Genomic DNA, 24266 nt, shown 5'->3' on the forward strand with positions numbered 1-24266 from the left:
TATAGATGGACTAATAGAACAAGTCCCACACACTGCTAGAAGCCCAAATATTTTTTCAGAGCTAAATGAAGAAAAAAATTATTTTTAATTTGCAACCTGATGGAGGTCAGTATAGATGGACTAATAGACCAAGTCCCACACACTGCTAGAAGCCCAAATATTTTTTCAGAGCTAGATGCAGAAAAAAATTATTTTTAATTTGCAACCTGATGGAGGTCAGTATAGATGGACTAATAGACCAAGTCCCACACACCGCTAGAAGCCCAAATATTTTTTCAGAGCTAGATGCAGAAAATTTTTTTATTCAATTTGCAACCTGATGGAGGTCAGTATAGATGGACTAATAGACCAAGTCCCACACACTGCTAGAAGCCCAAATATTTTTTCAGAGCTAGATGCAGAAAAAAATTATTTTTAATTTGCAACCTGATGGAGGTCAGTATAGATGGACTAATAGACCAAGTCCCACACACTGCTAGAAGCCCAAATATTTTTTCAGAGCTAGATGCAGAAAAAAATTATTTTTAATTTGCAACCTGATGGAGGTCAGTATAGATGGACTAATAGAACAAGTCCCACACGCTGCTAGAAGCCCAAATATTTTTTCAGAGATAAATGAAGAAAAAAATTATTTTTAATTTGCAACCTGATGGAGGTCAGTATAGATGGACTAATAGACCAAGTCCCACACACTGCTAGAAGCCCAAATATTTTTTCAGAGCTAGATGCAGAAAAAAATTATTTTTAATTTGCAACCTGATGGAGGTCAGTATAGATGGACTAATAGACCAAGTCCCACACACCGCTAGAAGCCCAAATATTTTTTCAGAGCTAGATGCAGAAAAAAATTATATTCAATTTGCAACCTGCTGGACGTCAGTATAGAAGGACTAATAGAACAAGTCCCACACACTGCTAGAAGCCCAAATATGTTTTCAGAGCTAGATGCAGAAAAAAATTATATTCAGTTTGCAACCTGATGGAGGTCAGTATAGATGGACTAATAGAATGATGCTATGCCCAAAAGATTTTACTTCACTAGGTGCAGTAAAAAAATTGGTATTCTATACACAGGTGGTATATCTTGCAACACAGATAGGCTACTCCACTGACTAACACACTCTGCAATAGGCCAAAAAGGATTAGCTTTGCTAGATTCAGCCAAATGCTGTGAAAAAAACTTGCACAGCACTGGCACAGACCTGCCTGGCAAAAACTGATAGGAACTGATGTAACCTAGTCCTGAAAAGGACTCCAATTACAATTAGTCTTTACTCCCACAATCTACCTATTTAAGAGCACAGACCTGCCTGATAAAAGTCGTAGGAAATGCTGTAACCTAGTCCTTAAAAGGACTGCAATCACAACTATTCCCTACTCCCAAGCTATCTGTATATTTGTGCGAAAATTGGCTTGAAATTAACAAGGTATAGCGCACACAGCAACAGCGGTGCCGTCTAACACGCAGCTGCAGCAGTGAGAAAATGGTGGCGACGGGGAAAATGGCTTGGTCTTATAGGGCAAGGACATGTGACATACACTGCCAATCACACATGCCCTTGCTTGTGTGAAAAAAAGCACTTCGCTCCGTGTGTGCGCTGCTGATAGGCTGACAGATTGCACCTCCCCACTGCAAATGCGGGAAAGAGAAAAAAAAATGGAGATCTTCATTGTTCCTGCAGAGATCCATCCCCTGCCCCTCCCCCCGCCCCGCTGTACACTCAAACTGCGTATTAACATTAATTTTCATCATTACTGAGAAAAAATCCAGTTATGATTTTGGTGCACGAACAGTTATCGAACATAACCTCGAACAGCCGAATTTTTCTCAAATTGTTCGTGTTCGCCGACCGGCTCGAACACCGCCCAAAACAGCTCGAATTTGAGATTGGCGAACAGTTCAAGTAGAACAACGCTCATCTCTAGTTCCTACCTCCTGGAGAATTAATCCGGTATTTCATGTCTCTCTGTTAAAAAAAGCTGTTGTGTCGGATGGTGACGCCTCTGCCTCTGTTCCTCCGGTGGTGGAGGACGGGGAATATGAAATTTCTCGCATCCTTAACTCTAGACGGTATAGAGGTAGTTTGCAGTATCTTGTGGCCTGGAAAGGTTTCGGACCCGAGGATAACTCTTGGGTGAGGTCAGATGATGTTTCCGCGTCCAGACTTATCAGAGCGTTTCACAGGAGATTTCCTGATAAGCCTGGTCCTAGGGGATCCGGAGGATCCTCTTAGAAGGGGGGGTACTGTTAGAACCTTGCTCTTAGGTTTTTTTCCTTTGCTGGTCACATGACCTTGTTGGCCTATTTAATCCTGCTCCGCCCTTCTGGCTTTGCTGGACTTCATTGTATATCTACTTTCTAGCTAGCCTGTGCTCTGTATCTAACTCTGTTAGTTTGCTTGGTCTACGGACCTCTATGTTCTATATATTTTGTTTGTTCGTCTGTCTGCTACTATTTCTGTTAGGAGGTGTCCATTTTCCTCCCAGTCCTTAGTACTTGTAGGGATTCCTTCCCCACATCTATAGGTCTCCGTACAGACTAGCTTAGGACTTTAGCAGGTCTGATCGCAGGATCAGGTCCCCTGTTACATCGTAGGGATTCAGCTGAGTTCTATCGTAGGGACAGATCTCCTCTCTTTCCTTAGCTCTGGTAGCAGAACATAACAGGAGGCACTCCAATGCCCTTTGGAAGACACATAGAAGAGGGCCTCCTGAAAAAAAATGTTCCCATTATTAGGAAGTGGGTCACCCATTGTGTTTGCCTATGCAGTGAATGCAAGGGCTGCCAAAAATTGGGAGGCACTCCAATGCCCCTTGGAAGAGACATGAAGGAGGCCTCCTATACTTGTAATGCCCATGCACTAAGTGTATGGGCTGACAAACATTTACCCCTGGGGGGTATTCATGAACATACTGTATAAAAAATGTTTTTTTACGGGCATCATAAACATCCTTTAAAAAAATTAGGTGGGTGTTGCATCACGGACCACGGTGATATGGTGGTGAAGGATGAGGATGAGGAGAAGGAGGAGGACCAGAGCAAATAGCCAAAATCAGGAAGCGTATACCCATGTGTGGGTGTGAAGAGGTGCATGGGTATACACCTCCCAAAAAAAGACACTGGATTTGAGTTTTTGTTACGCTGCTATCATTCGGTGGTGTTGAGAACTCTGGCCCAATCAAGCCCTTGTTCATTTTTATAAGAGTCAGCCTGTCAGCATTTTCAGTTGACAGGCGGATGCACTTATCAGTTATAATTCCACCAGCTGCACTAAAACCCGCTCTGATAAAACTTTGGTGGCAGGGCAGGCCAGGACCTCCAAGGCGTAGAGAGCCAGTTCATTCCACGTATCCAGCTTGGATACCCAACAATTATAAGGCACAGAGGAATCACGGACGATGTTGGGATGGTCGGCAAGGTACTCCCTCAGCATCTTCCCAAACTTTGCACTCCTTGTGAGAGTACGCCACGCCTCAGGGCTTGTGCGATGGGAGGGGCTTATAAAATTCTCCCAGAACTTTGACAGTGTTCCCCTGCCTCTGCTGGATTGAAGTTGTGTCTCTCTCGCCTGTACTCCTTGGTTGTCCAACGAACTGTGACCTCTGCCGCCAGCGTTTTCAGATGGGAATTTTTTTAATAGTTCCGCAACAAGGGCCTTCTGGTATTGCCCCAATTTTGTAGACCTGTCTGCCTCAGGAATAAAAGATATAAAGTTCTCCTTGTAGCATGGGTCTAGAAGTGTCACCAACCAGTAATGACAGTCACCCAAAATTTTGAGAACGCGAGGGTCATGGGAAAGGCAGCGTAACATAAACTCAGCCATGCGTGCCAGACTGCTAACAGGCAAGACTGCCATGTCCTCACCAAGAGGATGACTGACCATGCGCTCCTCCTCCTCCTCTCTGTCCTCTGGCCATCCACGCTGAACAGACGGTATGACAGTTGTGCAGGTAGTACCATCTATAGCGCATGAAGCTAGCTCCTGTTCTTCCTCCTCCTCCTCCTCCTCTTCCTCATTGTCACCCAATCCACGTTGGCATGAGATGAGGCTGGGCTGTATGTAATCACCCTGTATGGTTCCTTGCTCCATCTCATCGTGCTCCGCCTGCAATGCATCCTCTTTGATTGTGAGCAGAGAGCTTTTCAGAAGACAGAGAAGCGGGATGGTGACGCTAATTATGGCGTCATCGCTGCTCACTATCTTGGTGGAGTCCTCAAAGTTTTGGAGGATGGTTCATATGTCTGACATCCTTGTCCACTCCTGAGGTCTTATGTGTGGAGTCTGAACTGAATACCGATGGCCTTGTTGATGCTGGTACTCAACAACTGCCCTCTTCTGCTCACAAATCCTTTCCAACATTTTCAGTGTAGAGTTCCAACACGTGGGGACATCACACATCAGTCTGTGAGCCGGAAGCTGCAAACGCAGCTGAAACACGGCAAGGGTGGCGGAAGCTGTAGGTGACTTTCTAAAATGGGCACACAAGCGGCATACTTTAACAAGCAGATCTGGCAGCTCCGGGTACGATTTGAGAAACCGCTGAACCACGAGGTTAAGCACATGGGCCAGGCATGGTACGTGTTTGTGAGCTCGCCTCGCCTCAGAGCCACCACCAGGTTCCGGCCATTGTCACACATGACCATGCCTGGCTGTAGGTTCAGCGGTGTGATCCACAGATCTGCCTGCTCTTTCAGAGCTGTCCACAACTCTTCAGCATTGTGCGGTTTGTCACCTAAGCATATTAGCTTCAGCACAGGCTGTTGCCACTTGGCCAAGGCAGTGCTGCAGTGCTTTCAGCTTGTGACTAATGTGGCCATTTCGGAGATGGAGGCTGAAGAGGAGGAGGAGGCTGAGGAGGATGAGGTGCAGGAGCTGTACACTGTGGGGCAGCCCTGATTGACCTAGGGCCCGCAATCGTTGATGTCAAGAGAACGTGTTCCGTCCTAAGGTCAGACTGGGTCCCGGCTTCCACTATGTTAACCCAGTGTGACGTCAGCGAGATGTACCGTCCCTGCCCACAAGCACTTGTCCATGTGTCCGTGGTTAGGTGGACTTTCCCGGTAACTGCATTGTTGAGGACACGGCTAATGTTTTGGGACACGTGCTTGTGTAATGCGGGGACCGCACACCGGGAGAAATAGTGGCGGCTGGGGACCGAGTACAGAGGGACGACTGCCACCATCAAGTTGCGGAATGCTTCCGTCTCCACGAGCCTAAAAGGCAATATTTCGAGCGCAAGCAGTCATGAAATGTGGAAATTTAGTAGTGTGGGCTGTGGGGCGTTGGCTGCGTATTTGCGCTTGCGTTCCAAGGACTGGGGTATGGACAACTGAACGCTGCGCTGGGACAAGGACATGGGCGTGCTTTCTGATGCTGCTACTTGAGAGTGTGCAACAACAGGTGCAGGGCAGGAGGCATCTTCGCATGCACCATGGACAGGGGAATGGCTTGCATGCACAACAGTGGAAGAAGCAATGGTGCCACCTGCAGACACTGTTCCTGGACCCTGGGGTTCGATCCACAAAGTCAGGTGCTTTGATGGCATGTGCCTGATCAAGCTGGTGGTGGTCAGGCTGCTAGTTTTGTCACCCCTGCTGATGCTGGCCTGTCAGGTGGTGCAAATGGCCTTTTTGTGGTTATCGGCAGAGTCTTTAAAAAACAACCAGACTCGGGAAGACCTAACAGTTGTACTGGCAACTTCCTTCCTTGGTGTTACGGGGAACGGTTGCCTGCCTTCTGTCTGCGGCCACCACACTGCTTCTTCCTGCCTGTTGGGGTGCTCTGCCTCCCTCCCCCTGTGTGCTGCTGTCCTCGCTCTGCATGTCCTCCTGCCAGGTTGGGTCAGTTACTATATCATCCACCACCTCGTCTTCCACTTCCGCACCCTGGTCCTCCTCCTGACTTTCTGGCAATTGTGTCTCATCATCGTCCACCTCTTGTGACACTTTCTCAGCGTCACCTTCGTGTGACTGTGGCTGCTCAAATATTTGGGCATCGCTACATGCGATCTCCTTTTGCCCAGCTTCAAGTGTACCGGGCAAGAGCCCCGAATCTATAAATGGAAAAGTGAACAGCTCTTCAGAGTGTCCAAGTGTGGGATCAGTTGTCTCCAGGCACTTGGCATGGTGGGAGGAAGGAGGATCAGGGTGAGGAATATGTAGTCCATACTCACGAATACTGAGACTTGACCGTGTGGAAGACAGGGTGGTGGTGGCTAGGTGACAGAAAGCATTATCCGCTATCCAACCAACAACCTTTTGACACTGCTCTGGGTTCAATAGTGGTGTGCTGCGGTCCCCTAGGAATTGGGACAGGAAGGTCGGGCGAGAAGATGTGGGTGTTTGTTGTGGCACAATTTTAGCTTGCCCACGGCCTTGGCCTCTGCATGCACCATCACGTCCAGTTCCCTGTCCCTTGCCATGCACCTTGCCCATTTTAAATGGAGGACAATATCTTCACTGCAAATGGCTGAATTTGGAGCGAAGTTATATGTAATCCGTGTGATGGAGAAACCATAGTTTTAAATACCTGGACTGTAGGTAACTATTTGAACAGCAAACCGGTGCCAAAAACTTTGCTGACACACTGAAAAAAAATTTGAATGGAGCCCAAAAATGGCAGTATTTTCAGCGCAATTATATGTGATCCGTGTGACGGACAAACCACAGTTTTAAATACCTGGTCTGTAGGTAACTATTTTGAATGGCAAACCAGTGTCAAAAGCTTAGCTGACACGCTGAAAAAAAAATTGAATTGAGGCCAAAAATGGCAGTATTTTCAGTGCAATTATATGTGATCCGTGTGACGGAGAAAGCACAGTTTTAAATACCTGGCCTGTAGGTAACTATTTTGAACAGCAAACCGGTGTCAAAAACTTTTCTGACACACTGAAAAAAAATTTGAATGGAGGCCAAAAAATGGCAGTATTTTCAGCGCAATTATATGTGATCCGTGTGACGGACAAACCACAGTTTTAAATAGCTGGATTTTTAGCACTGTAATATGGAAAGGACCTGGCTGTATTCGGCAGTGCCAACAAGCAAATGGCGCAGAAAAACGGTGTTCTCTGGATTGCATTTTAAGCAAATAATGAGGATTAAGATCCCAAAAAAATAATTCCTGGCTCGAGACCTGAGCCTTTGTCTAGAAATATCTAACAGCAGCAGAAGGCAGAATTGGAATGGAGCCTCTTGTGCTATATGCACTGCAGTCTGCCATATACAGTACACTGCCTGTCTGCCTATACACCCTGCCTGTTTGATATCTCTGCAGATGGATTAGTCCTCAGAAGGACTGTTTGTTGAGATGGATATGTGGAATGTACTTGTTTTCTCCCTACACTACCTAATACACAACCCAATCTCTCCCTAGCTCAGCAGCACCTCTCCCTACTCTGCCTGATTCCGGGGTAGACTGTGACGAGCATGGCGGCGCCAGCTCTGATATAGACCTGATGACGCTGTGCTGCCAGCCAATCACTGTAATGCCACAACCAACATGGCTGCAGCATTACAGTGAGTGGCAGGCAATCCCTGCATGTTGATTGGCGCTCTAAAGAGCGCCAAACATGCAGGGAGGGGACCCAAGCATCCGCACAAGCATCGGTGAGCTCCGAGCATCTCGAGTACTGAGATGCTTGGGCGAGTACCTGCGAGTACTTGCGAGTATGTTCGCTCATCACTAATATTTATCTTTCTCTGCACTTTGTGGTGTTTACACTGCGGATGGTATAGGAGCTTGTAAAAACATTGATTTTTGTATACCTGTGTTTTTTCATATGAATGAGTATTTCAACACATGCACAAGTTTCTTATAGTCTTTCTTGTAAATCCATACATGATACCACCATGCCATCTGGTGGATAATATCGGTACCTACATTAATATACATTAGTAATCCACCATATATTTATTATTGAGGGGATGCCATGACTCGCACAATGGGTATCAATTGATATGAACATAAATATTTACTAGTTTACCCCATAAGTGTACTGTCTTGATTGATTTGAATTTCCTCCATACAATGCCACCATATAACCATTGATTGGTCAATAAAGGTTTTTTATCTTACTCTTTAGAGTGTTGATTCTATTTTATGACCATCATTTCGGGTGCTTTTCTTCCTTTGGGCATATATATCCTTTCTGAATGGTCCGCTAATCTATGGTCTAGGCAGATATATTTTCAATAATATCTCTTTAAAGATCGTTATGCTATCTGACAATCATACAGTATTGTATTGACATATATTATGTGTCGAGTCCAGTACGTGTTTTGTTAATGAACACCTGTAGACCGGCCCCGCCTCCCAGTCTCAGACTAGACTGTCGAGCTGTCAGTCAACACACTGACAGCTCAGCATGCCCCTGCACCAGACTGGATGACCAAGCTGTCAATCAAAGTACTGACAGCATCAGCACGCCCCTGTACCAGATTGGACGGCTGAGCTGTCAGTAATTGCATCCCAGATAGACTGAGGGGTGGAACCTCGACAAGTGTACCTAAATATAAATACAGACACTCTAAACAAATATGGACCCCAGACAAGACCAGCCATAATATATATATATTCCAAAATAAAATACTTATCCCGTATTAGATTCCACAATAAAGACATTTAATAAGTATGTGTAAATATCAAGTTTTGACAGTTCAAGGCATAATAGTGATGTCCATATGATACATATTATTATAATTATTTTGTGAGAGTGTAGGTGACCCCAATTTAAATCCTATTACAACCTCATTCTGTATATGATGAATCTAGGGTGACATCACTATGTGTATTATCCCTGTACTGTGACATCACTGTGTGTATTATCCCCGTTCTGTAATATCACTGTGTGTATTATCCCTGTACTGTGACATCACTGTGTATTATCCCTGTACTGTGACATCACTGTGTGTATTATCCGTGTACTGTGACATCATTGTGAGTATTATCCCTGCACTGTGACATCACTGTGTGTATTATCCCAGTATTGTGACATCACTGTGTATTAACCCTGTACTGTGACATCACTGTTTGTATTATCCCTATACTGTGACATCACTGTGTGTATTATCCCTGTGCTGTGACATCACTGTGTTTATTATCCATGTACTGTGACATCACTGGGTGTATTATCCTTGTACTGTGACATCACTGTGTTTATTATCCCTGTACTGTGACATCACTGTGTGTATTATCCCTGTACTGTGACATCACTGTGTGTATTATCCCTGTACTGTGACATCACTGTGTGTATTATCCCCGTTCTGTAACATCACTGTGTGTATTATCCCTGTACTGTGACATCACTGTGTGTATTATCCCTGTACTGTGACGTCACTGTGTGTATTATCCCTGCACTGTGACATCACTGTGTGTATTATCCCTGTTCTGTGACATCACTGTGTGTATTATCCCCGTTCTGTAACATCACTGTGTGTATTATCCCTGTACTGTGACATCACTGTGTGTATTATCCCCGTTCTGTAACATCACTGTGTGTATTATCCCTGTACTGTGACATTACTGTATGAATAATCTCTGTGCAGTAACATCATTTTGTTTATTACTGTTATACTCTGACATCACTGTTTGCCTTATTCCTGTGAATTAGGGTATAACACAGAGTGGGCACAAAATGATCTTTAATTTCATGTTTTTAAGTCAGTATTGAAGGTGGTTACAATTTAGCGTGACCCTATTGTATACTTTGCAATGGTTCCCTTAGGTACAATGTATTTATAAGAAGTTGTCAATGTTCTCTCTCCACAGCTATGATGAAGAAAACCGAATCATGGAGAGTGAACACCCAAAAAGCATCGATGATGAGTTTTCTGGGGTTGAAGGAACTGTAGATGCAGCAGTTGAAGTGAATGGTAAGTGGATGAAGTAATATATACACTATATGTATAAAAAGTATCCAAGGAAGGGGGAATACATTCGTCTTCTGGCTTCAGACATTGAATAACGGAAAAAAAGTAACAATTCAATATCCAATAGATATTTGAATAAAGGAAAATAAGATAACTTACCGTATATACTCGAGTATAAGCCAAGGTTTTCAGCACACTGTTTGTGCTGAAAAAGCCCCCCTTGGCTTATATTCGGGTATATACCCAAGTATATGACAATTCCGTTGGTGGAAGTGGAGGGGGCGTTACGGCGGCGGAGGGGGGGTTGCGGCAGCGGAGGAGCGGGCACACGCAGTAGCCATTGCTGCAGCTACCACGTGTGCGCTGCTAAAGAGAAATGAATATTCCCTTCTCTTTAGTAGCGGGCACAGAGGAGCGCTGAGCCGTGGCTCCTGCTGACAGTATCCACTACTAAAGAGAATGCATATTTACTCCTCTCCACGCCCATAGTCCCAGCGTGGAGAGGAGTGAATGTGCCGGCAGCAGCTCACAATCAGTGTCTGAGCAGTTCATGGCTGTGACGCCATGCACTGCTCAGATGCTGAGACCAGCTGCTGGCAGACAGGGCACAGCAGCGCTGCAGCAGAGGGGAGGAAGGAAGTGTTTATTTTTTATGTGTGCAGTGATGGGGGGGCATGCATGCCAGGATTAGGGTGTGAGGGGGCCATACATACCAGGATTTGAGGGTGAGGTGTGCCATGCATACCAGGATTGGGGGATGAGGGAACCATGCATACCAAGATTGGGGATGAGGGGACCATGCATACCAGGATTGGCGATGATGTGGGCCATGCATATCAGGATTAGGGGGTGAGGGGGCTATACATATCAGAATTGGAGGGTGAGGGGTGCCATGCATACCAGGATTGGGGGGTGAGGGGTGCCATGCATACCAGGATTGGGGCGTGAGGGAGCCATACATACCAGGATTGGGGGATGAGGGAACCATGCATACCAGGATTGGGGATGAGTGGGCCATGCATACCAGGATTAGGGATGAGGGGGCCATGCATACCAGGATTGGGGATGAGGGGGCCATGCATACCAAGATTGGGGATGAGGGGACCATGCATACCAGAATGGGGAAATTTACCGGTAGGTACTGCATTTCCCACCCTGGGCTTATACTTGAGTCAATAAGTTTTCCCAGTTTTTTGTGGTAAAATTAGGTTCCTCGGCTTAAATTCGGGTCAGCTTATAGTCAATATCTAATATACATCAATTTGCTTGACTATTATCTGGCCATGCTGAAGACCACCATACATCTAGTGAATTATTGCTGGCGAGGCTACTAATATCATAGGGTCTGCAGAGAACACTATTGCAACTATAACTGTAGCAGGAAATGTCAATCATTCTGATGGTCTGAGTACCCAGAACTTACACTCCTAATTCTACACTTGTAGATACTTAAAAAAAACCTACAAGAAGCAAAATGAACATAAACCCTGCTGTAAATAAATAAATAAATAAAGCGCAAAGTGCATTTAAATAAAATAGGGTTCTTAGTAACACTGTTTTTGATCAAAAATAGTATAAAAGCCATCCCACCACAGCAAATTGAACCCATTCGGGATAGTCCTACTCTGTCTAATATTAAAAACCTTACCATGTGTCAAAGTTGACCTTAGTGTATGAATAAGGGCAGACAAAGGACCGGGTCCTGAACTGTGGACACCAGCCTAGGAAAGCTCTTGTAGCTACTTGTTCTATGGAAAGGCCACTACATAGCACAGAATTAGGTTCACAAGATTACAGATTTTGCAGTATTTTCAGTTGTGTTATTTTGGAATCTGATTATATGTTACTTGGACAGTATATAGTACACCCTAAAGGAGACGTTAATAGATTGTACTGTATTGATTAGGTACTATCTAACTTTTTTCAACTTTTTTTTATATATATATATATTCTTTACCTTTTTGAACATTCAAAAATAATAACAGTATAATATAGCCATTATAATAAGTGTCAACATTCGTTTCATAAAGAAGAAATAAAAGGAATGAACTTGGGATATGAGAGGGAATAGGTTAGGGAAGGGTGGAAGAAAGTGGGGTCCTATTGAACATTTATAAATGTAATAAAATATATGAACATTGTTAAACAAGTACAACTATGCATGGAAAAAACGTTAACTTTGTTTGAAGAGTGTCAGTGTCAAGAGCTTGAGTGGGATAGGTCAGATTATTAAAATTTTTATTGAGTTTTGGTATATGTACCATTTATTCCAAGATCCAATTTCTTAGAGTAAAGCAAATAAGTCTTCTTGATGGTATAAATATGGTTTGAATTATTGATCCATTCTAATAAAGGTGGGGTCGTTGTCTTTCCAATGTCTAGCCATGGTCATTTTAGAGGGGTTGAAAAGGTGAGGGATTATAGAAAATGTATTCATGATTTATTTGGTGTTGGGTGTCTAGATTGAGTAATATTAAACTAGGTGATAGGGTTATAAAAAATAAAATATACTCACCATTAGAGATGAGCGAACCTTTCAATGTTCGGTTTGTCCCAGCTTGGCGAACTTCCTGATGTTCGCCGAATAATTCGTCGAACTGTTCGACGAACATACCAAACCCCATTGGGTTCAATGGGAGGCAAAACCAAATGAATATACAACACTTTCAAAAGGCCCAAAAGCCGCCAAAACAGCTCAAATTAGGGGCCGACACCAGGAAAGTGGCATCAAATGACCCAGAGTACAAGTAGTATAATTACTATTATTTATTATTATAGCGCCATTTATTCCATGGCGCTTTACATGTGAAAAGGGGTTACCAACTGGAGCAGGAGGAGAGAGGACCTTGCCTGCGAGGGCTCACAAACAATCTACAAGGGATGGGTGAGGGTACAGTAGGTGAGGGTAGAGCTGGTCGTGCAGCGGTATGGTGGAGCAATGGTTACTGCTGATTGTAGGCTTGTTGGAAGAGGTGGGTCTTCAGGTTCCTTTTGAGAGTTTCCACGGTAGACGAGAGTCTGATGTGTTGGGGTAGAGAGGTCCAGAATAGGGGAGATGCATGTGACTCGCCCCCAGGGCCGTGGGGTACTCGGCAGCCGGGCCTTATGGCTGCTTGCAGGGGATATCATGGTGGCTGGCCTGGTCCGTGACCCAGGGCGGTCAGTGAAAAGGGAAACTTCTATTAAATGGGGATTTTGGGATTATTCGTGACGCCACCTGTGGAATGCGGCTATGGGATGCCGCCGTTGCGGAGCAATCCTCTGAGGCAGATGGTAGGGCAGCTTGTGATGGAATGGCTCCCCACAGGTGGTGCAGGCCTCAGAGCAGTGTAGATGTATGAAGGAGGTGCGCTGGGCATTGTAGTGCAGGGAGGGAAATGGTACCGGCGAAATGAAGGACGGAGGCAGTTCAGTGCAGTCATCCGAGTTTACTCACAGTTCTGTTCAAGTTCCTCAGGTGCACAGTACTGGTGCAAGCCTCCCACGTCGCACTGCATTCACCGGGCAGGGGTTCAGTCCTTCCTCAGGCAGCTCGGGTGTACCTGGCAGAACCCCACTTTCATATGTACCTTCCTAGACCAACTTCATGCTGGGTCTTTACTCCCTCCTGCCCTGCGCTTCTCACTGTGAATTCTATTCGGGTGCTGCGAGGTCCCCCCTGTCCGTCGGAGTTGCTCAGACCTGCTCGACCTTACTGGGATTGAAGTGAGAGTTCGGCTACTGCTATAGAATTCAGAAGCCTCCGGTATTTTTCCAGCCGAGGCTTGAAGCTGCACGACTGGGCCAGGGGCCGGTCCCCTTCTTGTGGCCTAGATCCTCCTGACACCTGGCAGGTTCGGGGCATACGGGTGCCGCCTGCCTCGCCGTACTCCCCTAGGATCCTTTCTACTAGAATGGAGCTTACTCCCTGCTCCCCTCCTGGGCCTCAGTCCTGGGCCCTTGTAATGGAGCAGAGCTCCTAAAGAAACTCTGCTCCCGGACTGTTCTCCAACTACCCGTCTACTGTTCTATCTGCCACCCTAAGATGGTTTCCCTATTTTATACTCCTACTAAAGTGCTCCCATGAACTACTTCCTCCACCCACACCCACTACTGGTTCCCCCTAACTTTGGGTTCCCCCCACCCCAGCCAGGGTCAGGGCTCAGCAGAAAACTACATTGCGTCTTGCCCCTCCAGCTGGCCTGGGGTAGTGTAGTGTTGGATGTAGGTGTTGGGGTTCTGTGCAGCACTCCCACCTTACCTGAGAGAAGGGAGACACCACACCTCTGAGTGAGGTGCAGTACCTCTGTGGCAACTGAACCCTCAGGGGCGCCACACATGGGGCAAATCTTGTATGCGATTGTGGTAAGAAGAGATAAGAGGGAAGTAGAGAAGGAGATCTTGTGAGGATTGGAGGTTGCATGCAGGTAAGTACAGGGAGACTAGGATGTATGGAGGAGACAGGTTTTGGATGGTTTTGTATGCCAAAGTTAGAGTTTTCAACTGGAGTCTCTGGGCAATAGGGAGCCAGTGCAGGGATTGACAGAGGGGAGAAGCCGAGGCATTGTGGGGTGACAGGTGGATTAGTTGGCCAGCAGAGTTTAGGATGGATTGGAGGGGTGCGAGAGTGTTAGAAGGGAGGCCACAGAGCAGGAGGTTGCAGTAGTCATGGCGGATGATGATGAGGGCGTGCACTGGTGTTTTTGTAGATTCTTGGTTGAGGAATGTGCTGATCCCGGAGATATTTTGTAGTTGGAGTTGGCAGCAAGTGGAAAGGTCTTGGATCTGACGTTTGAAGGAAAGATCAAAGTCAAACTTGCGGGAGTGGGGAGAGTGGGCAGCCATTGACTTTGATGGATATGTTAGTTGGTGGGATGAATGAGATGATGGGAAGATGATGAATTCAGTTTTATCCATATTATGTTTTAGAAATGTAGCAGAAAAGAAAGATGAAATAGCGGACACACATTGTGGGATTCTGGTTAGTAAGGAGGTGATATCAGGTCCAGAGAGGTAGATCTGTGTGTCATCAGCATAGAGGTGATAATGAAAGCCGTGAGACTCTATGAGCTGTCCCAGGCCGAATGTGTAGATGGAAAAGAGCAGGGGTCCTATAATTGAACCAACATCAGGGGGCAAGATGAGGAGGTGGTGTGTGAGTGGGAGACACTGAATGTCCTGTCTGTTAGGTATGAGGAGATCCAAGAAAGGGCCAAGTCTATAATGCCAAGAGATCAGAGATTCTGTAGTAAGAGGGATTGGTTCAATGTGTCGAAGGCAGATACCAGGTCCAGGAGGAGGAGGACAAACTAGTGCTGCTTGGATTTGGCAGTTAGTAGGCCATTGGTGACTTTAGTCAGGGAAGTTTCAGTGGAATGGTGCGGTTGGAAGCCAGATTGTAAGCGGTCAAAAAGTAAGCAGGAAGAGAGGTGGGAGGACAGTTCAAAATGGACGTCTTGTTCCAGTAGTTTTGAGGCATAGGAATAAGTGATATGGGGAGATAGCTAGACACAGATGATGGGTCAAGGGAGGGCTTTTTGAGGATGGGTGTGATTGAGGTATGTTTGAAGCATGAGGGGAAGACACCAGTTGTTAGTGACAGGTTGTAGAGGTGGGTTAGGGTCGGGATGAAGACTGTGGTAAGGTTTGGGATGAGATGGAATGGGACTGGGTAAAGTTCACAGGTGGTGAGATGTGATTTGGAGAGTAAAGAGTAAAAGACATTTACTTTTTCCCCTGAGGAAGCCACGCCAATAGGGGGCGATACACGTGGGGTACTCCCCTCCAATATGATGCCATGGGCACGTTCTATATGATGGAATTCTTTTTATTTATATGGAGTATTTTTCGTTCACTTACATGCAGACATTGTTTTTCAACCCTGCTTCCACAGAATTTAAAAAAAAATGAAACTCATGAAATACGCCTGGACAGAAATGATGGTACCCTGAAAATAATATGACAAAAAGGACATGTTAAACAAAATTGTGTCCAATAATTAGCATCACAGGTGTCTACAATCTTGTAATCAGTCAGTGGGCCTGTTTATAGGGCTACAGATACTCACTGTGCTGTTTGGTGACATGGTGCGTACCACACTCAACATGGACCAGAGGAAGCAAAGGAAAGAGTTGTCTCAGGAGATTAGAAAGAAAATTATAGACAAGCATGTTAAAGGTCAAGGTTATAAGACCATCTCCAAGCAGCTTGCTGTTCCTGTGACTACAGTTGCACATATTATTCTGAAATGTAAGATCCATGGGACTCTGGCCAACCTCCCTGGACATGGCCGCAGGAGGAAAATTTATGACAAATCAAAGAGACGGATAATACAAATGGTAACAAAAGAGCCCAGGAAAACTTCTAAAGAGATTAAAGGTGAATTTCAAGCTCAAGGAACATCAGTGTCAGATCGCACCATCCGTCGTTGTTTGATCCAAAGTGGACTTCATGGGAGACGACCAGGGAGAACACCATTGTTGAAAAAAATCATAAAAAAGCCAGACTGGAATTTTCCAAACTATATGTTGACAAGCCACAAAGCTTCTGGGAGACTGTCCTATGGGCAGATGAGACAAAAATGGATGTTTTTGGCAAGGCACATCAGCTCTATGTTCACAGATGGAAAAATGAAGCATATCAAGAAAAGAACACTGTCCCTACTGTGAAACATGGAGGAGGCATTGTTATGTTCTGGGGCTGCTTTGCTGCATCTGGCACAGGGTGTCTTGAATCTGTGCAGGGTACAATGAAATCTCAAGACTATCAAGGTATTCTAGAGAGAAAAGTGCTGCCCAGTGTCAGAATTCTTGGTCTCAGTTGCAGATCATGGGTCTTGCAACAGGATAATGACCCAAAACACACAGCTAAAAACACCCAAGAATGGCTAAGAGGAAAACATTGGACTATTCTGAAGTGGCCTTCTATGAGCCCTGACCTAAATCCTATTGAGCATCTTTGGAAAGAGCTGAAACATGTCGTCTGGAAAAGGCAACCTTCAAACACGAGACAACTGGAGCAGTTTGCTCATGAGGAGTGGGCCAAAATACCTGTCGAGAGGTGCAGAAGTCTCACTGACAGTTACAGGAATCGTTTGATTGCAGTGATTGCCTCAAAAGGTTGTTCAACAAAATATTAAGTTAAGGGTACCATCATTTCTGACCAGGCCTATGTAGCGCCCAGGGGATGGGGATGACTCGGCGCCCGGGCCTTGTTGCCTGGTCTTGGGGATGTCGCGGTGGCCGGCTCCCGGGCCCGTACCCTGGGCCTCTCTTTAAAAGGGGTGTATAATTATATAAAATTTTGTGACGCCACCTGTGGTGTCTGGTGAAGATCACCAGCGCTGCGGCAGCCCACTGAGGCCAGTGTTAAGGCAGCTTGCGTGGTATAGCTCCCCACAGGTGGAGCTAGGCCTCAGGGCAGTGGGGAGGTAAGGATGCAGGACAGATGGGACCCAGCCGGGTCAGAGCAAGAACAGGGACAGACACGATAGTCCGGTATATTTTCCTTGGGTGAGCTTGTAGAGCTCCTCTGCCCCCAAAGCTACTCACTCCTCTAGCCTTCGGCCTCGCTCGGGCCCTCACTAGGTTAAACACACTAGCGGCAGCTTGCTGCGCTTCACCGCTCTTATGGCGTCGGCACGCCTTAAGCTCACTATCCTGAGCTACAACTGAGTCTGACTAAACTGAGTGAGCTCCACTGCACTCCCTTCTGCAAGGGCTCTCCTCAGACAAGAATGCCTAGCTCCACCTTCCCTATTTATATCCCTAACGGGCTCCCTCTGGTGGTCTGAGGTGGAAGGTGGAGGTGTGTGTATGCTGTGGGGGCCTCTTGTGGAGAAATCCGTTCATGCACCCCTCTAGGATCTGTGGCACTCATGCACAGCAGGGGCGCCACACCTATTTCTTGAGTTTAATTTTTTTTTTAAATTCTCTGGAAGCAGGGTTGAAAAGCAATGTCTGACTTTCATTTGTTAATTTTCATAGATTATTAATTTATTATTACTTTTGTCAGATTCAAGTTATTTATGTGACCATTGTGGGTTTTCTTTCAATAAGCTAGGGGTACCAACAATTTTGACCACGTGTGTATGTTTAGATAGGACCTTAAAATATACCATGGGGCTGCATAATTCCATTTACTAATCTAAGGTATTTTCATTGTTTATCCAATATCTGTAAATTCAGATAGACCTATTCAGGGGTCATTTTCTGCTATGAATGATAGGGGTATATACACCATATATTTATAGCTCCATGTTTAATACATTAACCTATATTATTTGAGCGTGAGTTATTGGAAGAGAATTGCTGGTCCCTATACGGACCTTCAAGGTACTCTAAGCCGGTGTGGGCTTTTTAATTGTGTAGTTTTTCCATAGTTCTAACAATAAAAACATACATGTATTGCTTACATTTTGGTGATCCTGATTTTTTGTATACACACTTCTTTTTTTTTTTTTTTTAAATGTTGTGTTTATATTGTAAGTGTGTTATCAGTGATCCCACTATTATACTAGTAGTGCCCTCAGCTGTTTTCAAGTTAATTGGAGAGTAAAGAGGAAAATTGATCTTCTGTAATGGTGGAGAAGCTGGTTTTGGAGGAGGAGAGTTGAGCAGTCATGAGAAGGGCTGTGGGGACAAAAGCTATGCCTTGTGTTGTCAATCTTCTGTTTGAAGAATGAGGCTAAGGTCATCGTCACACCAGCGTATGGCATCCGATGTGAGAGCAGTATTTTAACAACTTCTGCTACTGGACAGCTTACTCCACTCCCTTTCTTTGGCAGCAGCACAGCGATACGCCTTGTAGATGAGGGCCAGAAAGAGTATGTGCTCCAGTAGATGGCAAGCACTGCGTCAAGTGGCCTCTGCTCCTCTTCCTCCACCTTAACATCACACACAGTACAGTCCTCAGAGGTGGCACCTTAATTACCCTTGTTTCCCCCCACGTCACACTTCTCCAACCGACCAACTGACTGTGGGGAACTACAGATGGCTGAGCCTGCAGAGCTGTTCACACATTCTATTCCATGAGCATCAGAGGTTTGCTTCAGAGATTATTAAACTGAAGAGGAGGAAAGCATGTGCAGCGATGCCCAAAATTTTTTTCAGTTTGATCGGGGGCTGGACAAAGTAGAGTCCGAGCAGATACAAACCCTCATCACCAGACGTTAACCCCTGGGGTGGAGGTGATCGTGATGAGACTCAGATACTTGAGTTGCATGTGGACTGTACTGTGCTGTTAGGGCAGAAATAGGTGGAGGGTGATGCTCAGGGCGAGAAGTGGGAGAACAGAGAGGATATCAATGAGGTTGTAGATCCCACTTGGTGTGAACCCAGAGGCATGTGTAGTGCCCCGAGGGTTCGGTTGCTACAGGGGTATTGCACCTCAACCAGAGGTGTGATATTTCACTTCCAGGTAAGGATGAAGTATGGACCAGGGCTCAGTAGCTGCATACACACACTCACCCCATTTCCGGGGGACAGCTCGACGGTGCTCCCATTTAAATGCAGGCACAACTGACCATGTCCCTGGCTGGAGTGGGGAGGGGGGAGAGAACCCACTGATGTAGGAGCAGAAGGGGACGGTTTCTGGAGCATAGGAAGGAGCTCATTGGGTGCAGGTCACCTGAGCTCAGACACAGAGAAGCAGATAAAAGGTGGGAGCCATCTTAGGTTCAGGGGAGTTCGGAGAAATAGTCAGCCAGAGATAGCTGACAGGGAGCTGAGGCTCAGCCTGAGCTCAGTTCCACGAGGCAGGCCTAGAGAAGAGGCCGGGGCCAGAGAGGAGAAGTGAAGAAGGAGAAGGAAGGAAGGAGAAGAGACAGAGGAGTAGAAAGGCTCCAGAAACAAGAAGGCAGAAGGGACCCTAAGAGAGAGCAGAACAGACAGCAACCGTTGCAAACCCACGTTATATCGGGTGAAGGGTCAGGCTATAGAAGGGTACCGGATTCCCAAGTTGGTGGAGGTAAAGGAAGGCACCATATAGTATAGCGGGAAGCGAAGGCCAACGTTTGCCCGCAAAGGTCCGCGGTAGCTGGACAGAAGTTTGGTCACTGGTGAGGCACGAGAGGCCAGAGAAAGGACAGAAGGGAGTCCTGTGCCATACTCCTGAATTGCCTGGGGGTTAACCGAGCCCCTCACCTGGTGGACGCAGCACGGCTTGGGCAGTCATTGCTGACAGAAGTGACATGGATAACAACTGTGAGTAAAAACCCTGGACTGCATCATTGGACTCTGTGTGAGTTCTGCTGCGCCTGCACCATCACCCCCAGCATCCACCTACATTGCCCTGAGGCTACACTCTTCCCGTGGGGAGTTATCCTATCCCTGTGCTGCACACCAACACCAGCCTCAGCGGTCTGCCTTGCAGCGGCGGTCATCCCTGACCGCAATCCACGGGTGGCGTAGTCGGACATTCAAAACACTGATAAATAGACTGCCACAATTTGGTCTGACCACCCTGAGCCACGGGATCGGGTTGCCACTACTACCCCCAGCATCGCACAGAAGCCCGGTTCCGGGTGCCCCATGGCCTAGGGGGCGAGTCACATGCAGCTGAGTAGTTCAGCAGTGGAGCTGGAATAGGAGAAGCTCGGCGCTCGGTGAGTATTCCCGGGTTGCTCGGGCGGGAGATCTGGTCCCCGCCCTGCATGTTTGGCGTTCTTTGGAGAGCCAATGAACATGCGTGTATTGCTTGCCACGCACTGTAATGCCGTAGCCATGTTGGTTGTGGCATTGTAACACGGGTACTTTAGATGCAGCGACACAGAAACACAGAGCAGCCAATGCAGGGTTAATAAACAGGGGAAGTTTATAATAACAGGGTCAATCTCCACGCAGGGAGTAACAGGGGAAAATATGGGGGAAAACAAGGAAAGTGGCAGGTAAAAGTCTTTAACTGATAGTTCACAGTTTAACTAGATATAGCAGAGTCGAACCGGTTGTAAATGACAGTTTTTACACTTAGCTGACTCTTTTCCTCCACAAGGCAGTTGCCAGCTGGGGCCGGTGTTGATTTCTTCAGGCGTCTCCACCCAAACAATGCTCCATCTTCTGGCGTCAGCTGGCGGTCTCCGGTTTTACCCGCTGAGCCCCTAGTCCATAACACGGCACCTCACGCCCACTCACCGCCGCTCTCCCTGCCCGGCGTCCTCCGGCGCTCCTGCCTCTCTTGCTGCCTGCTCGCGCAGCTCCCCGGGCACTGTGCTTAGGGCGCGTGCACGCTCCCTCCCTCTTAAAGGGGCCACGCGCGCCATCCTAAAAAGTCCTCCCGTCACTTGCCGTGACCACCTGACAGCCTACCTAGAGGCTCCTGCCTGTCACTTGCCGTAACCACCAGACAGCCTACCTAGAGACTCCTGCTTGCTACCTGCCGTGCCTGACAGCCCGTCTGCCCAGATCTCCCGTCAGCCTGCCTGCCGTGCTCATCTGCTGTATCGGTCAGTCTCTGCCTTCTGACCCGTGGGAGTCACCTGCTCTCATACAAGGTCGGTCCCCAAAGTAGCACCTGGTCCCTCTGCTCGGTCCTTCCCTGGCCACTGAGTCGATTGAGCCACCGTACGGCCTTGGTCGGTCCGAGCTGATACCTAGTTACGCCCCTCCTTGCACCGCAGCACAGAGGTTCCACCACCCGGATCCATAACAGTTTGCACGGGCCATGGAACCCGGTGGCCCCCAGGCTCCTTCGCTTGCTGACCTGTACCAGGAGGTTTCTTGACAGAGATCCCAACAGGAAACCATCCTGACCTACCTGCGGTCTGTCAACTCTCGCCTGGACACGCTGTCTGTTCCACCGGTGTCCGCCTCAAGTCGAGCGACACCCGCTCCGGCAGCGCCGCTGTCTGCCAATACCATGGCATCCATCCCAGGACCCCGGCTTTCTGCGCCTCCTCGTTTTGGAGGTGACCCCGTCCCATGTCGGGGCTTTCTGAATCAGTGCACTCTGCACTTTGAACTGCTGCCACATCAGTTTCCCTCTGACCGGGCCAAAGTGGCGTTCATCATGTCTCACCTCACCAGGGAAGCTTTGGCATGGCTAAACCCTCTATGGGAGAGAGGGGATTCCCTGGTGTCCGATCTTCCGGCTTTCCTCACTGCCTTCCGGAAGGTCTTCGATGAACCCGGACAAAGGATTTCTACTGCCTCCTCATTGCTCCGTCTCCGCCAAGGGAGTCTCTCCGTGGGCCAGTATGCCATACATTTCCGTACCCTCACTTCTGAGCTTGCCTGGGGCAACGAGGCCCTGGTGTCCACCTTCTGGGAGGGTCTTTCCGGTCGGATTAAGGACGAGTTAGCTGGCCGGGACATTCCTACCACCCTGGATGACCTGGTGTCTCTGGCTACCTGGATTGACATCCGTTTCCTAGAACGTGCCAAGGAGACTACCCAGGAGAGAAGATTTCCCCGTCTTGCTCCTGTTTTTCAGAAACCGGCTACCCAAACAGCTACTCCCCGGGCACGCTTGCCCGAACCCATGCAGATCGACCAGACTAAGATGGTCAAGTTTCACCAAGAAACACGCCGAGCCGAGGGGAGCTGCTTCTATTGTGGTAGTAAGGAGCACCTGATCCGTTCCTGTCCGGTGAAGCCGGGAAACTCCATTGTCTAGGACCACTCGGAGAGGTCAACCTAGGCAAAAGCAAATCCTCTCCGTTCTTGACTTTGTCCGTTTCTATCTCCTGTGGAGAGAACCACTTCTTTGAAACTGCACATCTGGACTCTGGAGCCGCTGGGAACCTCATTTCCCAGTCACTTATAGAGAAGTATCAGATTCCTACCAAATCTCTGGCTGAACCATTGGCAGTCGCTTCCGTGGATGGAAGATTCCTTCCGGTGACCATCTTGCTTGTCACAGAGCCCGTAACCCTGCAGGTAGGAATGCTGCACTCAGAGAGGATCTCCTTCCATGTGCTCTCCGGACTCTCTCACCCTCTTTCGCTAGGTCTACCCTGGCTACAGAGACACGAACCCGTTCTGAACTGGCAATCCGATGAGGTGCTCCATTGGGGGCAGGATTGCCATAACACCTGCCTGGTCCCGGTTCGCCCGGCTCGACCTCCATCTACTCCGACTAATTTACCCGGTCTACCGGCACCTTACTGGTCCTATGCTGATGTCTTCGACAAAAAAGAGGCAGAGACACTGCCACCTCATTGGCCATATGACTGCCCTATCGACCTGATACCCGGTGCCACTCCACCCCGTGGGTGTATCTATCCGTTGTCGTTAGCCGAAACCCGGGCCATGTCGGAGTACATTGAAGAAAATCTGGCTAGGGGATGCATCCGGAAATCTTCCTCTCCTGCTGGAGCCGGATTCTTCTTCGTTAAAAAGAAAGACGGTTCACTACGTCCATGTATCGATTATAGAGGACTCAACCAAATCACTGTCAAAAACAAATACCCCCTGCCGCTCATCTCTGAGCTGTTCGACTATGAATACCGTGTGATGCCCTTCGGTCTTTGTAATGCTCCCGCCGTCTTCCAAGAATTAGTTAATGACATCTTCCGTGACCTCTTATATTCATGGTGGTGTATCTGGACGACATCTTGGTCTTCTCTCCGGATCTTCCCTCACATCGAAGGGATGTTCATCAGGTCCTGCTTAGGCTCAGGCAGAATCACCTATATGCAAAATTTGAGAAGTGCCTCTTCGAGTAGTCCTCTCTTCCGTTCCTGGGCTATATTATCTCTAAGACAGGTCTACAGATGGACCCCGAGAAGGTCTCTGCCATCTTAAAGTGGCCCCATCCGGAGGGGTTGAAGGTGATTCAGCGATTCCTGGGCTTCGCCAACTATTACCGTCTCTTCATCCCACATTTCTCTTCCCGGACTGCTCCCATCTCTGTGCTCACCCGAAAGGGAGCGAATCCTAAGGAATGGCCGTCTGAAGCGGAGGAGGCCTTCCTCTCCTTAAAACAAGCCTTCTCTTCTGCCCCAGTGCTGCACCTTCCAGATTGCAACAAACAGTTCTATTTGGAGGTAGATGCTTCCTCTTCCGTATCCGGAACGTTTCTCACCCAGAAATCTCCAACCGGGAGAATGGTAACCTGTGGCTTCTTCTCCAAGCTCTTCTCCTCGTCAGAGTGCAACTACTCCATAGGACACCGAGAACTGCTAGCCATCAATTTGGCACTGGAGGAGTGGCGTTACCTGCTCGAAGGGACTCGGCACCCGGTGGTCATCTATACTGACCACAAAAACCTGGCATATCTACAGAATGACCAAAGACTCAATTCGCGTCAGGCCCGGTGGTCTTTGTTCTTCGCCCGCTTTAACTTTACCCTACATTACCACCCGGCGGACAAGAACGTTAAAGCAGATGCCTTGTCCCGATCCTTTCTGTCTTCCGATCAAGAGGAGGAGCCTATGCATATCATCGATCCCTCCAAAGTGATGAATGTGGCTCCCTTGGATCTG

The 24266-nt window shown here is 47.4% G+C and overlaps 1 protein-coding gene across 1 annotated transcript in view; it reads left to right on the forward strand.

Annotated features, from left to right (window-relative positions):
- The window catches only part of MMP20 (matrix metallopeptidase 20), a 99900-nt gene that overhangs the window by 38168 nt on the left and 37466 nt on the right, over positions 1-24266 (forward strand). Inside the window, exon 9 of the mRNA XM_073662120.1 lies at positions 9768-9871. Within this exon, the coding sequence (XP_073518221.1) occupies positions 9768-9871 (104 nt within the window). The remainder of the gene's footprint in view (positions 1-9767; positions 9872-24266) is intronic.

Source organism: Phyllobates terribilis, unplaced genomic scaffold (assembly GCF_046119375.1).
Source record: "Phyllobates terribilis strain yellow unplaced genomic scaffold, ASM4611937v1 Scaffold_2__4_contigs__length_985480577, whole genome shotgun sequence".
Classification (NCBI taxonomy): Eukaryota; Metazoa; Chordata; class Amphibia; order Anura; family Dendrobatidae; genus Phyllobates; species Phyllobates terribilis.